This window comes from Mus caroli, unplaced genomic scaffold (genome assembly GCF_978045245.1).
Source record: "Mus caroli unplaced genomic scaffold, Mus_caroli_1 scaffold_3, whole genome shotgun sequence".
Lineage (NCBI taxonomy): Eukaryota > Metazoa > Chordata > Mammalia > Rodentia > Muridae > Mus > Mus caroli.
Genome location: NW_028227258.1, coordinates 48,929,737 through 48,944,586, shown reverse-complemented (window position 1 = coordinate 48,944,586; position 14,850 = coordinate 48,929,737). Strand labels below are relative to the sequence as shown.

The following is a 14,850-nucleotide window of genomic DNA, read 5'->3' as shown; positions in this document are numbered from 1 at the left end:
AGCAGGTATCACTTATGCCATAGCAGCAGAAACAACTGTAGAGAGATGTAAGCCTAGAGCCTTCTACATAAAACAAAACAAAACAAAAAACCAGAAATGTAGAATCTTTGTGTGTGCTTGTGGGAAGCCACATATGCCATTACAAGGTGGTGCTGGCTACTGCTGGCCACCACCCATAAGTTTGGGTAAACAACCAATGTGCACATGTGCAGTAGAGTTTTTTGCCGAGTTACTGCCTGGCCCGAGGTATGTAAATGAGGTACTGAATGCATAGCCAACCGGGTGGAGACATGTAAATGAGGTACTGAATGCATAAACCAATTGGGTGTGGACATGAAAATGAGGTACTGAAAGCATAACCAATTGGGTGTAGACACACCTTTCCTAGGCCTATATAAGCAGTGCCAGTTCTGGGCTCAGGGTCTTTTCACCTCTGCAATCAAGCTCTCCCAATAAACGTGTGCAGAAGGATCCTGTTGTGGCGTCTGTTTTTGCTGGCGAGTTGGGCGCTCACATGTGCTCAGTAATTCTTCTAATGTAAATGATGTTTATACTAGAGATGAATGCATCTCACAGTAGTTTCATTTTCATTTTAGTTTCTGAAAGTGGTAAGACTCTTCATACATAGATACATCCATAGGAGTCGTCTCACCCTATCAAAATCCCATCTCTAAACCTGGCAATAATTTTAAAAATAATTCTTACAAGTGAATGTTATGTTATTTGTCATGTTCATCAAATATAGTATGGCTGCAGAAATCTACTACCTATAGCATTTACAATCATTCTATTGTACAATCTTTCACAATGACCCCAAGCCTTTGAGACATGTTTATGACATAGATGTTTTGTTTAGAAATTAATAGTCCTACCATGCCTCTTATTCTCAACAACTTTCTGCTGATTAGACAAGTGGCTCTGTTCTAATACCAACCAACTTCAGAAAGAAACTTCTCTGTCGAGGTTTCAGAGATCCACTAAATTATGACTATAATAATAAGAATTTAGGAGTACGTTATGTGAGTGTGCTTATGTGTGTATAGGGGGGTGGGGTGGTAGAATTTGTTTGGCCAAAGACTTGGAAAGTGGTAAAAGATAAAACCATCTTGCAATAATTGGAAAGAAAATCACAACTCCTTCCCCATAAACTCATATATTTCAAACCATTTGCTGTAGTTGATGGAATTGTTTGGGAAGAAATAAGAGACATCATTTTGTTGTTAGAGGTGTGTTAGTGGGGGATAGGCTTTGAAGTTTTAAAAACCAATAGGATTCCAGTTATCTCAGTTACTCTACCTCATTCTTGTGGTCAAATATAACACTTCCTGTTCTTATTATCCACTTTATAACTGCAAAATATTAAATATTTTCATACTGCTCCAGCATCAAGTCTTCGTGGCTGATGTCATGCTTGCTGCCATGATGGTTAGAACTCTAACACTCTGGAAATACGAACCCCCAAATTAAATGCTTTGTTTTATAAGTTACCTTGATCATTGTGTTTTTCTCATCGCAATAGAAAGGTAAAATTGGAAATTTTATTATAGGACATAGTTTATGGAAGAATCACTCCCACATAGATATTGTTATGGCAATGTTTCTTTCACTGTGCAATATGAGCAGTGATGAGAATTGAGAAACCTATACTTACTACAGATAGGATATGATGTGGGAACACTTGAGTGCTCTCATTACCTTCTCTAAACTGGCCTTGACCTCAATCTATATCTTAAACTAGCCTTAAAATTGAGGTTTCCTCTGCCTTCCAAAACAACATATACTGGGTTATAGTTTTTCTTTTTTTCTGATATGTTATTAAACTTTCTAACAATTTGGCCTTTAAAACTGCTTTCTAAATTATCCACTTAAAGCCAACCATTAGTATAAATGTTTGGGCATGATGTTAGACTAAATTCCATGTGACAGATTCTAGATAAAAGATACCAACATTAGTTTCTCGAAATCATACATAATAGTTGAATTTTTTGCTCTTTGCAGAATTATAATACACTTTAGTGTATCCTCATTAGCACACATAAGACAGAATGAGAAGATAGTGATCAGCTCTCTTCCTAAGTATTGATTCACATAGAAGTAGTGGAAGATCAAGCCTGTGATTTACAAAACGTAATCTTAATATAAACTATGAAGAATTAAATTACTAGGCACATACACATTTGTAGATATGCTATTTTATTTTCAACCATGAAGATGTGGCTTTGACTGGATAGTTCACCTTCATAAATTATTAAAGAGATTGGTTTATTTGATAGAAGGTAGCTTGTGAAACAGGATGTCATTTATCACTGTGTAGTACTCTCTGTTATGATGTCTTCAAACCGCATGTAATTTAGGAACCTCTGTTCTAACGTGAAAGATAAACAAATGATCATCCAAGACATACAGTGTTTACATAAGCAGCATAAATCTTTTGTGTTCACCCCTAAAGATCACTGTGTGACTGAATCTTGGGATTTCCTAGCGTAAAATACTGTAGTGTAATTGATTCTTCTACTCTAACACCATTAATCAAGCAAGTTTATGAGCAATATATGAAATGTTCATTGATATTTTCTCTAGCCTAGCAAATGAGAAGCAGAAATTAATAAACAGAATTGCTGGGTGACCTTGAGAGCAGCCTTTTCTTTTCATGTTCAGTTTACCAACTGATCCAAAACTTAAGCTTGTCTAAGGCCCATAATTTTCCTTCCAAGACTGGAAAAAATATACGTTTTTAAAACATATTTGTAAAATGTATACAAAATAGTTTCATGCAAAAACAGTGAGAGAGCACATGGCCAGGAAGCACACAGCTTGGCTTGTGAATGAGCCCTGGAAGTTTATTCCTACTGTAAGATAATTCCAATCCTTAACTACTCCTATACCTTGGTTTCAGTGCTGCATATTTATAAAGAAAATTTATACGAGTTTCACAGAGTCATATTACATAGCAAATAAAATAATTCCCAAAATATCCTAAATGTTGTACCATGACTATAATATAGTACATGTCTCCAAATTTTAATTTTAAACATTATAGTATAAGAAAGTTTTAAAAATTACATGTGAATCCAACATAGCTGCTTCAGCATTTTGAGTGGTAGAGCTGTGATGCAATTGGGTGGAGCAATCATTAAAAGGGGGTTATTGGAGAGGTAACCTGGAAGTAAGATATCATGGAATGGGGGGTTGGTGAAGCAGGTAACCAGGAAGTGGGATATCATTTGGGACCTGAACGAATGGGGAGAGAGAGACAGAGAGAGAGAGAGAGAGAGAGAGAGAGAGAGAGAGAGAGAGAGAGAGAGAGAGAGGGAGGGAGGGAGGGAGGGAGGGAGGGAGGGAGGGAGGGAGGGAGGGAGGGAGGGAGGGAGGGAGAGAGAGAGAGAGAGAGAGAGAGAGAGAGAGAGAGAGAGAATTGAAAATTCAAAGTAAAATGAGTGGATAAATTATTTTTGAAGATAAGATATATAAGAATCTATAATTTTGTTGAAGATATTTACTATGCCTTTTAGTTGAGAATCATTGCTCTCGTCTCTACCTATTACCCTTAGGTTTGGTCTTTTTATTGTATCCTGGGTTTCCTGGATGTTTTAGGTTAGGAGCTTTTGGCATTTTGTGTTTTCTTTGATTGTTGTGTCAGTGTTTTCTATGTTACTTCTGCACATGAGAGTCTCTCTTCTATGTTTTATATTCTGTTGGTGATGTTTGTGTATATGACTTCTGATCCCTTTCCTAGGTTTTCTATCTCCAGGTTAGCCTCCCTTTGTGATTTCTTTATAGTTTCTACTTCTATTTTTAGATCCTGGATGGTTTTGTTCAATATCTTAATCTGTTTGCTTGTGTTTTCCTGTAATTCTTCAAAAGATTTTTGTATTTCCTCTTTAAGGGCTTATATCTGTTGACCTGTGTTTTCCTGTATTTCTTTAAGGGAGGTATTTTCTCCTGTATTTCTTTTAGGAGGTTATGTATATCTTTTTAAAAGTCCACTATCATCATCATGAGATGTGATTTTAAATCTGAATTTTGCTTTTCTGGTGTGATGAGGTATCCAAGACTTGCTGTAGTGGGAGAACTAGGTTCTGATGATGTGAAGTAGCCTCGGTTTCTGTTGCTTATGTACTTGTGCTTGCCTCTCACCATGTGGTTATCTCCAGTGCTACCTGTCATTCCTGGCTCTGACTAGAGTCAGCCCCTCCTGTGATCCTGGTTGTATCAGAACTCCTCAGAATCCAGCTGTCTCCTTGATCCTGTGATTCTAGGATACTGTGATCCTGAGATCCTGAGATCCGGAGACCCTGAGGTCCTGGGAATATCAGCTCCTTGGAGTCAAGCTGCCTCTGGGTGTTTAAGGGATGGGTGGGAAGCCAGAGCCCTGGGATTGCTCCAGTCATAGGTCCAATCTGAAAGGAATCTATGCCTCTGGATGGGTAGAGGTTTGTGTTTTCCTGGCTTCTGAGGGGATCCTAGTTACTCTGGGTATTGGAAAAATGTTGTGGTCTCAACTGTGATCTTGAGTGTGTCAGAGCTCCAGTGATGCTGGATGTGTCTAATCTCATGGGAGAAGCTTCTTCAGTGATCCTGGATCCTGTGATCCTGGGCATTTCAAAGCACCTGGGAGCCAGGCTCCCTCTGGGTGTTGTAGGAATGGGTAAACAGCCAGCACTGCAGGTCTGCTCAAGGTGCAGTTTCAAACTGGAAGGAAACCATACCACTGGGCAGGTGGGAGTTCCTGCATTCCTGGATCTTGGGGATCCCAGTTACTCCACGTGTTGGGGCAGAGGCTGTAAACAACATACTGCAAACTAGTAGTCAACATCAAACTAAATGGAGAGAAACTTGAAGCATTCACACTAAAATCAGGGACTACACAAGACTGTCCACTCTTTCCCTACTATTGAGTACTATTGAGTACTAGTCAATATAGTACTAAGTCCTAGCCAAAGCAATTAAACAATAAAAGAAGGTCAAAGAGATACAAATGGGAAAGAAAGAAGTCAAAATATCACAGGATGAATATAGTAAACATGGCCATTTTTCTGAATGCAATCTACAGATTCAAAGTAATCCCCATCAAAATTCCAACTAAATTCTTCATAGAGTAAGAAAGAGAAATTTGCAAATTCATCTGGAATAACAAAAACAAAAAACAAACAAACAAACAAGAAAACAGGATAGAGAAAACTATTCTCAGCAATGAAAGAACTTCTGGGGGAAACACCATACCTGACCTCAAGCTGTACTACAGAGAAATTGTGATAAAAATTGCATGGCATTGGTACTGAGATAGGCAGGAAGATCAATGGAATAGAACTGAAGACCAAGAAATGAACCCACACACCTATGGTTACTTGATCTTTGACAAAAGAGCTAAAACCATCCAGTGGAAAAAGGACAACATTCTCAACATATGGTGTTTCTTCAACTGGTGGTCAACATATAGAATTATGCAAATTTATCCATTCTTATCTCTCTGTACAAAGCTCAAGTTCAAGTGAATCAAGGACCTCCACATAAAACCAGATACACTGAAACTAATAGAGGAGAAAGTGGGGAAGAGCCTCAAACACTTGTTCACAGGGGAAATTTTCCTGAACAGAACACCAATGGCTTATGCTCTAAGATCAACAATAGACAAATGGGACCTCATAAAATTGCAAAGCTTCTGTAAGCCAAAGGACACTGTCATTAGGACAAAAATGCAACCAAAAATTGAGAAAATTTCTTTACCAATCCTACTTTTGATAGAGGGCTAATATCCAGTATATAGAAAGAACTCAAGAAGTTAGATTCAAGAGAGCCAAATAACCCTAATAAAATGGCTTAGAAAGCTAAAAAAAGAATTCTCAATTGAGGAATATCAAATTATGAGAAGCACCTAAAGAAATGTTCAACATCCTTTTGCACCAATGAAATGCCAACCAATCAACTTTGAGATTCTACCTCACACCAGTCAGAATGGCTAAGATAAAAAATCAGGTGAGAGCAGATTCTTAAGAGGATATCAAAAAAAGAGGAACACTCCTCCATTGTTGGTGAGATTGTAAGCTGGTACAACAACTCTGGAAATCAGTCTGGTGGTTCCTCAGAAAATTAGAAATAATTCAACCTCAGGACCCATCTATACCAGTCCTGGTCATACACTCAAAGATGCTCCAACATATAACAAGGACACACACTCTACTATGTTCATAGAAGCCTTATTCATAATAGCCAGAAGCTGGAAAGAACCCAGATGTTCTTCTACAGAGGGATGGATACTGAAAATGTGGTCCATTTATACAATGGAATACTATGCAGCTATTAAAAACAATGACTTCATGAAATTCACAGGCAAATGGATGGAACTAGAAAATATCATCCTGAGTGAGGTAACCCAGTCAAAAAAAGAACACATATGGTATGCACACAGTGATAATTGGATATTAGCCCAAAAGTTCAGAATACCCAAGATACAATTCACAGACCACATGAAGCTAAAGAAGAATAAAGACCAAAGTGTGGATGCTTCAGTCCTTCTTAGAAGAAGTAACAAAATATTCACAGGAGGAAATATAGAGAAATAGTATGGATCAGATACTGAAGGAAAGGCCATCCAGTGACTGCCCCACCTGGAAATCCATCCCATATAATGAGTCACCAAACCCAGATACTATACTGGATGCCAAGAAGAAATTGGTGACATGAACCTGATATATCTGTCTCCTGTAAGACTCTGCCAGAGCCTGGCAAATACAGAGATGGATGCTTGCAGCCAAACATTGGACTGAACACAGGGTCTCTAATGGGGGAGTTATAGAAAGAACTGAAGGAGCTGAAGGGTTTTGTAACCTCATAAGAAGAACAAAAATACCAACCAACCAGATCTCCCAGAGGTTCCAGGGATGAAACCGCCAATCAAAGAGTACACATGGAATGACCCATGACTCCAGCTGCATATGTAGTAGAGGATGGCCTTAATGGACATCAGTGGGAAGAGAGGCTCTTGGTCATGTGAAGGCTCAATGCTTCAGTGTAGGTGAATGCCAAGATGGAGAGGTAAGAGTGGTTAGGTGGGTGGAGGAGCAACCTCATAGAAGCAAGGGGGGGGGGGGGAATGGTATGGGGGTTTCCAGAGAGGAAATTGGGCAAGGTGATAACATGTGGAATGTAATTAAAGGACATATCCAATTAAAGAAAAGAAGATATAAAAGAAATAAGGCCATCCATTGAATAGCTATACATGCTCTAGCAAATGGCTCTAATTAAGCATGTATTGGTACTGCTGAGTGGACTCAGTAGAATAATAAAAGGGACAGGACACATGAACTTGTAATGAGCTAGACTAATTAGTGATGGTGGACTCAAAGGGAATTGAAGGAAATAAAACCAAGGAGTTGAGCTTGATAATGTATGCATTTACAATAAAAATATATCAAATCAAAAAAGTTATAAAAGAATCTATCCCCACATCTTACTACCTTCAAAATTTTATTTTAAAATGAAGCATGAATCAAACTGCAAAAAAATAAAATCAGGTATCAGGAACATTACTCAAAATGCTAATAATTTTAGTTTTAGTAATGAAAGTCATGTGTTATCACATGTAACCAAAAAAAATCATAAATAATTTAATTTCTCTTTCTCTCTCAGACCCAGATATACACAAAATACACACCACACACAAACACACATAAACAAACATATTCATACACCTAAATACACACATATATCTTATACCTCTTAAAACTTAAATCTTGCTACAGAAATATAGTTATGAGAGTAATCTACAAGAATTACTTCTCTTCCCCTTCCTGTTTCCATTCTCAGCCTCCCTCCCTCCTCCTTGGATTGCTTTCTTCTCCCTCTGGAGTGGGATTGAGGAATCCTCACTTGGCTTGTTAACTTTTGGGGCTCTGTGAACTGTAGCCTTGGTATTCTGTACTTTTTTTTTAATACCCACTTATTAGTGAGTATATACCATGCATATCCTTTTGGGTCTTAGTTACCTCACTCAGGATGACAATTACTAGTTCTGACCATTTGTCCGCAAAACTCCTTATTCTTAATAGCTGAGTAGTACTTCACTGTGTAAATTAACCACATTTTCGGTATCCGTTCTTCTCTTGTGGGTCATCTGAGTTGTTTCCAGCTTCTGGCTATCATAAACAAGGCTGCTATGATCATAGTGGAACATGTGCCCCTGTGGCATGGTAGGGCATCTTTTGGGTATATTCCCAAGAGTGATATTACTGGGTCTTCAGGTAGATCTATTTCCAATTTTCTGAGGAACTTTCAGATTGATTTCCAGAATGTGTGCCAGTTTGCAATCCCACCAGCAGTGGAGGATTGTTTCTCTTTCTCCACAGCCTCACAACATGTGCTGTCACCTGAGGTTTTGATCTTAGCCATTCTGATTGCTATTAGGTAGATTCTCAGGGTTGCTTTGATTTGCATTTCCCTAATTACTAAGAACTTTGAAATGCCTTTAACTGCTTCTCAGCCACTCACGATCTATATAGATATAGATATATTGGATATTAGCCCTCTATTGAATGTGGGGTAAGTACAGATTTTTTTCCCTGTCTGTAGGTTGCTGATTTGTCTGATTGACTATACCATTTGCTTTACAGAGTCTTTCCAGTTTCCTGAGTTCCCAGGAACATGATCAAACTTTGGGTAGGGGAAAGGACTGAAGCCCTTTGGGACAGCAGAAAGAATGGAAACAGGCAACCTCGGGAGGAAGGAGGTGGGTATACCCTTCAGAACATACCAGATCCCTGGGAGGTGAGAGGCTCTCAAGGTTTCAAAGGGAGGGACCTTAGATGAAATTCCCTACAGTGTGGAGAGGGAACTTGTAGAGCCAACCTCCAGCAGAAAGACATGGCTTTAAGTGAGGGATGGGGTTGCCATCCCACAGTAAAAAATACTCTGACCCATAATTTGTCCTGTCTGAAAGAACTGCAGGGACAAAAATGGAGAAGAGCCTGAAGAAAAGAAGCTCCAGCAACAGGTCCAAGGGAGATCCATCTCAAGGGGAGGCTGCAAGGACTGACACTTCTACTGAGGCTTCAGAGTGCTCACAAAATATCCTATCATGACTTCCCTCCAAAATCCCCAATAACAGCAAAAGAGTCAGATGCAGATACTTAGAAAGAACCCCTCTGGTTGAATTAGGGAAATGCTAGAAGAAGCTAAGGAGGAGGACCACCCTATCGGAGGAGGACTTGCAGTCTCAATTAACCTGGAACCACCACCCAGGCAACATACTCCAGCTAATGTTAGGCTCCCAACACATATAGAGCAGAGGACTGCAGGGTCTAAGTTCAGTCAGAGAAGATGCACCTAACCCCCAGGAGACTGGACTCTTCAGGGTTTGGAGAGATATGTTGGGGTGTGTGTGTGGGGGGGGATATCGTCATTGGGATGGGGGAGTGGGGAAGAAGTATGGGATGTGTAACAGTCAGAGGGCAGATGGGGATAAAATCTGGAGTGTATAAAAGAAGGTTAAATAAAATAAAAAAAATAAAAAAAATAATTACATCTCACTAAATACGTGATAAAATTTTCTACTGTACACAAAGAACTCTTAAAACTCAACAACAACAAAGCAATCTTAACACAAAAATATGTGCCAATATCTGAACAGATATCCCAAGATGAGAAATTTCCAGCAAGATGTGCACTAGAAACTGACAATGAAAATCATTCTGAGGTTATACTGCAAATCTAATTGGATCTCTATGAAGGATATCAGCAAAACCCAATGTTTCTAGGACAAAACACAACATAAGCTGGCATTCATTACTTATCTTAATGCAAACTTTAAAGTCAGAATAAAGTTTCTTATAACACTGTATACACTTGTAAGTAATCCATTAACTGTGTTCTTTGGTATTTCCTCATGAATTTGCAACGAATATCAACTCAAAACTTGGCACACAGATGTTTACTCAATCTTTGTTAAGAAAAATATGCTCGAATTTAGAAATGTCAAATATGTACTTCAAAAGAGAAGAAAAGACTGAGCTGGATAGATTGCTTAGCAATTAAGAGTTATTGCTCTTAAAGAAGATACAGGTTTGGTTCCCAAAATCACAAGGTATCTCACAACCATACATACTTTCACTCCCAATGTAACTGATGACCTCTTCTGTCCTTTGTGAGAACTAGGCATAGAGGCATGGGAGATAATCGTATGCACACATACAATTAAAAGTATAAATCATCCCAACAAATGCATCTACATTATACTCCTATACCTGTGGCTCTGGAAATATTGTGGAAGAAAATTTGGAAAGATTATAAACATGAGAATGAGGAAATTTGTTATGATATCCTGTCTCCTAGTAACAACAATTGTAATATTCCATAAAAAGTCACAAATATGCCTACTTAACATGAACTAAATAAGGGGGATACCAACAGACATGACAATGTAATGAGGAGAAGCTCATTAAGGCTCAACCTCCCAGAACTGGAAGCAACTGAAGAAAAATGGGAATGAGAGATGTGGTGATCCTTGGGCACAAACATGTCAAATAGTTTCCAGTACCAAAAGATCATCCCTGGAAACACACATATAAGTGGCATTACATAGAATGAGCAGGATATAAGTAGTATATATTTATAAAGAATACATATAGAGAGATGTAATAACATTCAAAGAAAGAAGAAACAATAACTTTGAAAAAGAGAAAGTGTAGGCATATTTTAGTGTTTGGAGAGAGGGAAATTAAGGGAACATTGGACTATATTATAGTCTCAAACATTAATGAATAAATAAACTAAAATATATCCAGAATAAATAACCTTCATGAATTATAAAAATAAGTCAACATACAGTGAAAAACAGCAAAACTGTAGAGTAGATGTCTTTTTTTTATACATTATTAGGGAATTCTTTAAATTACCTTAAACTAGAAGCAGTGTAAAGTTATGAATCCAGTTTAAATATCTAAAACTGAGTGATTTCAACTATAAGGATTTGTGTAAAATAACTTAATGGTCTAAAGCAAAAAAAAAACAAAAAACAAAAAACAAAAAACAAACAAACAAACAAAAAGGGTGATTAGCTAAAGTCAAACAAGAAAGATACATGAATAGACAGCATGGGAATATAAGTCACAAATGCCTATGTGATTAAAGAGTAAAGGATGTGTATCATTGTACATTTATTGGTATATAAAGTGCATATCATAAAATATTTTTACTTATTAGTAAAAATAAATTCAAATTATGTATTCTAAGCAGATTAATTTAATGATTGAACCACTGTATTTGGAAATGATATGAGAGCTGAAGATTGATTGACCTGCATCTTTGCCATAATATGACACGGGATAATCCCCACTATTACCAAAAAGAGAATATTAGTATGGTAAGAGTTGTTCAAGAAGAATTGCTGATCCATGAAATCAAGAATCTTTGAATCAAAATTGTATTGAGAATAGACGGGTGAGAACAGACAAAAATGTAAAAGTATTAAGAGCAAACAAATATAGTCAAAAACCTATAGATAGAAAATAATCTGTAAAGAAAGCATATGAGATCAAAAATTCTCTTTAATGATGCAGAAAATAGCATCTTAATTATTTTGAGATAAATTAACCTGAAATTTGATCATATCAAATATGATAAAATTGGAATATATGGAAATGATATTTCCATTTGTAAAATAATTAAGGATATTTGACTTCAAGTTCTGCTTTCTCCAGCACAAATAAATGTAAAATGAAAGAAAAGTTGCAAGAAACATACTTTAAGTAAAAATTCAGACATTTGAAAGCTTGAAAAATATATGGGGTCGGTGAGCCCTACAACTTAATAAAAGTTGTTATAAAATAAAATGGCTCAGAAAGAAGATGGACCATAAGTGGACCATAAGTGGCGTAATATAGATGTTTAAAACCAATATTTTCCAGAAATGTATTGTTTTGGTTTTTCCAATTGAAATATCTACCTCTATATTGGATGGGATTTTAAAAATCCAAGATAATTATACTCAAATTTAATTCAAATCTGCTCATGTTTAAAAAACCAAGCATTTTAATAGTCAGTGGTCTCTAAGTACCTCCCATTGCAGAAGTTAGTGTGACAAGACATTCTCCATTAATGGTGGTAAGCTGTGTCATATCAGGTGAACCTTCCTTTCCAAGAAGGAATAAGAATGCCTCACTAAAATAGCATTTTAAAAAATTACATATTTAGCATTTTCTTTGTCTTCCTTGAAAGCTAATTTACAGTAGCATTTGTGTCTCATTTCATTATCATGATTCTTCTTTTCCAAATGGTTTTCCCCCTCATGCATATTTTACCCTGACTAAAATTTACATTATGCCCCTGGGCTGTTCAGCCTTTCAATATTATCAGATAGTGGCCCTTTAGAGTTCTCACTTGGCTAACCCACATCTACTGTGACTTGCTTCCATCGTTGCCCATAAATCGGTCCTTCTGTTTTTAGACAGAAGTGTGTTACCTGATCTTCCAACTGATAGTTTTTCTTACTAAGATTGGAGTATCATCTCTCAGCACTGAATCCCACACCTTCTTCAATAGTCTTCCACAGGCTACAGAGGATGAGAGGATTTGCTGTTAGCACAGCACAGGCAGACAATTCATTAGTAAGCGACATTCTGCAAACTGTTGTTGTGTTACCTAACAAGCAAATAGATTTTTGAAGGTTAAGTAGGAGAGAGAGTGGGGTTTCTGGGAACAAATGTTTTACATAGCTTAGTAGAACCTGCTAAGATGGGATAGATACTTAAGAACACAAGCTCTAATAATTAAAGTTTAGCTCAGTAATATATATCTTATTTAACTTCTATACATGAGATACTTTGTTTTATTGTAGTGACGTTGGTCACTAGTATATTCAAAGAGCTTAGGAACCCATATTTTAAAGAGGGTCCCCTTATTCCGAAGACTCCTCTACTTTCCCTATTGTTACCCCCATAAGAATGTATTTATACACCATTTTTTGGATTTAGTAGTTTTACTGTTGAAATTAGAATAATATTTTAACTTTATCAGAGAAAAATCGGAGGTAAGATTCAGGATAGTGTTGAAGTTCCTGGGATTCTTGCTGCTTATTTTCTCTCTCATCAGTTACTTCCTATTTATTCATTTATATTTATTCCTTAAAAGCCTTTTCCTCAAACGCTATCCAGAAAGTTCCCTATACCCTCCCTTGCCCTGCTCTCCAACCCACTCACTTCGGCTTCTTGGCCCTGGCATTCCCCTGTACATATGATCTTCGCAAGACCAAGGGCCTTTTCCTCACACAAATGAGTATACACAGATCATTGCAAAGTTGGATAACACACCAGTTTTTGTAAGAACGATGGCCACTTCTACTATCACTTCACTTCCCTTCTTAGAATATAATTTCCATTTATAGGTAGAGTTCCTCTTCTTTGACTAGGAAGAGTTGATTCTTCCTTATGTATTTTAACCTCACTTAGACCGCATACTTCCGGGAGAAGTTCAATTTTACAGACATAGAATCCAACCACGCAGCTCTTTGATTTAGCTTGGCCTCACCTGCAGTTTGTTGTAAGCTTAGCACACATAGACTTCTTCTGCCTTTTGTCAGAAAAGTGAATGAAATATGAACCCTGTGGATTCACTTACAGTCATGGTCATTTTTCTTTCTTTTCATCAAAGAAAAAAAAATCCATCAATGATTAAAACCAGTTTTGAATTAAATACATTTGGCTCATAATTTTTCCTTCCCAAATTCATCCAGAGCCTCTCCTTCCTATCCAACCCACTTTAAGTTCATTTACAAAAACCAAAGCAAACCCAACATGCTCAAAATCCAGAAAACAATATACAGCATTACCCCAAAGGAAAACAAACAAACAACAACGACAAATCCCAACAACTTACCAAATAAAAGCACGTACACACACACCACCCACACACAAAACTGTTAAGCCCATTACATGTTGGTTGTCTACTCCTGAACATGAGATCTGTCATGGAGTTCTTGATATACTCAGTATCACTACATTGGAGATAACTGATTTTTTTTTTCTTTCCCAGAAGGCATAAATGGCAGTTTTCTTATTAATCTTTACCCTAGTGGCTAGGTTTTCATTCACTCATTCATTTCTTTCTTTCTTTCTTTCTTTCTTTCTTTCTTTCTTTCTTTCTTTCTTTCTTTCTTTATTCATTCATTCATTTTAAAATACCACAAAATAAAATATAATAAGATAAAGTGTTAAATGAAAGTAGGACAAGACAGACAAAGGAGTAGAATAGGATGCAAGTCCCAAACACTCACTAGCTTGCACCCTCAGGAATCGCTTAAAAACACTAGACCAGAAGCCATAATACATGGTCAAAGGATCTGGCTGACCTCTCCCATTTCAGGTTAGTACCATTCTAATGGACTATGTGCAATCATACCTGGAATGGAGAAAGGAAAAAGAAAAAGAAAATCAATTTGCTCCAATGTAACATCAATGGGTACAAAAACCTCACTCTGAGGAATGAAAGATGGCTCAGAATACTTGGCTAATTCTACATGGGCTACATGGTTTTTATGATGTGTTTGTGTGTGTGTGTTGGGGGAGTTGGCTTTTGTTTCAAGTTTTAAATTTTTGTCTTATTGGGTTGCTGGTTTTATTTATTTATTCATTTATTTATTTTTATTGAGAGAATAATGAAGTTGGTTGTGTAGAGAGAATCTAGGAAGAATTGAGTGGCAGGAAAAACATAATCAAAATATATTGTATGGAAAAAAAATAAAATTAAAAGAGAGAAAGAGAGCGTCAGAGAGAGACAGAGACAGAAGAGCCTTCCTTGCAAAGATAGTGTCCATGGGACCAATACTGAGTTATGGTAAATAATCCACAGTACATATAATCA

At 37.1% G+C, this 14,850-nt stretch overlaps 1 protein-coding gene across 2 annotated transcripts in view; it reads right to left on the bottom strand.

Moving 5' to 3' along the window:
- Positions 1 to 14,850, bottom strand: part of LOC115030620 (uncharacterized) — a 160,725-nt gene that overhangs the window by 131,655 nt on the left and 14,220 nt on the right. For both annotated transcript variants that reach the window (XR_003836211.2, XM_085835568.1), the window contains exon 2: positions 12,455 to 12,545. Coding sequence is in view for 1 of the 2 variants with exons in the window: in XM_085835568.1 (XP_085691694.1) it covers positions 12,455 to 12,545 (91 nt within the window). In the remaining variant the exon portion in view is untranslated. The remainder of the gene's footprint in view (positions 1 to 12,454; positions 12,546 to 14,850) is intronic.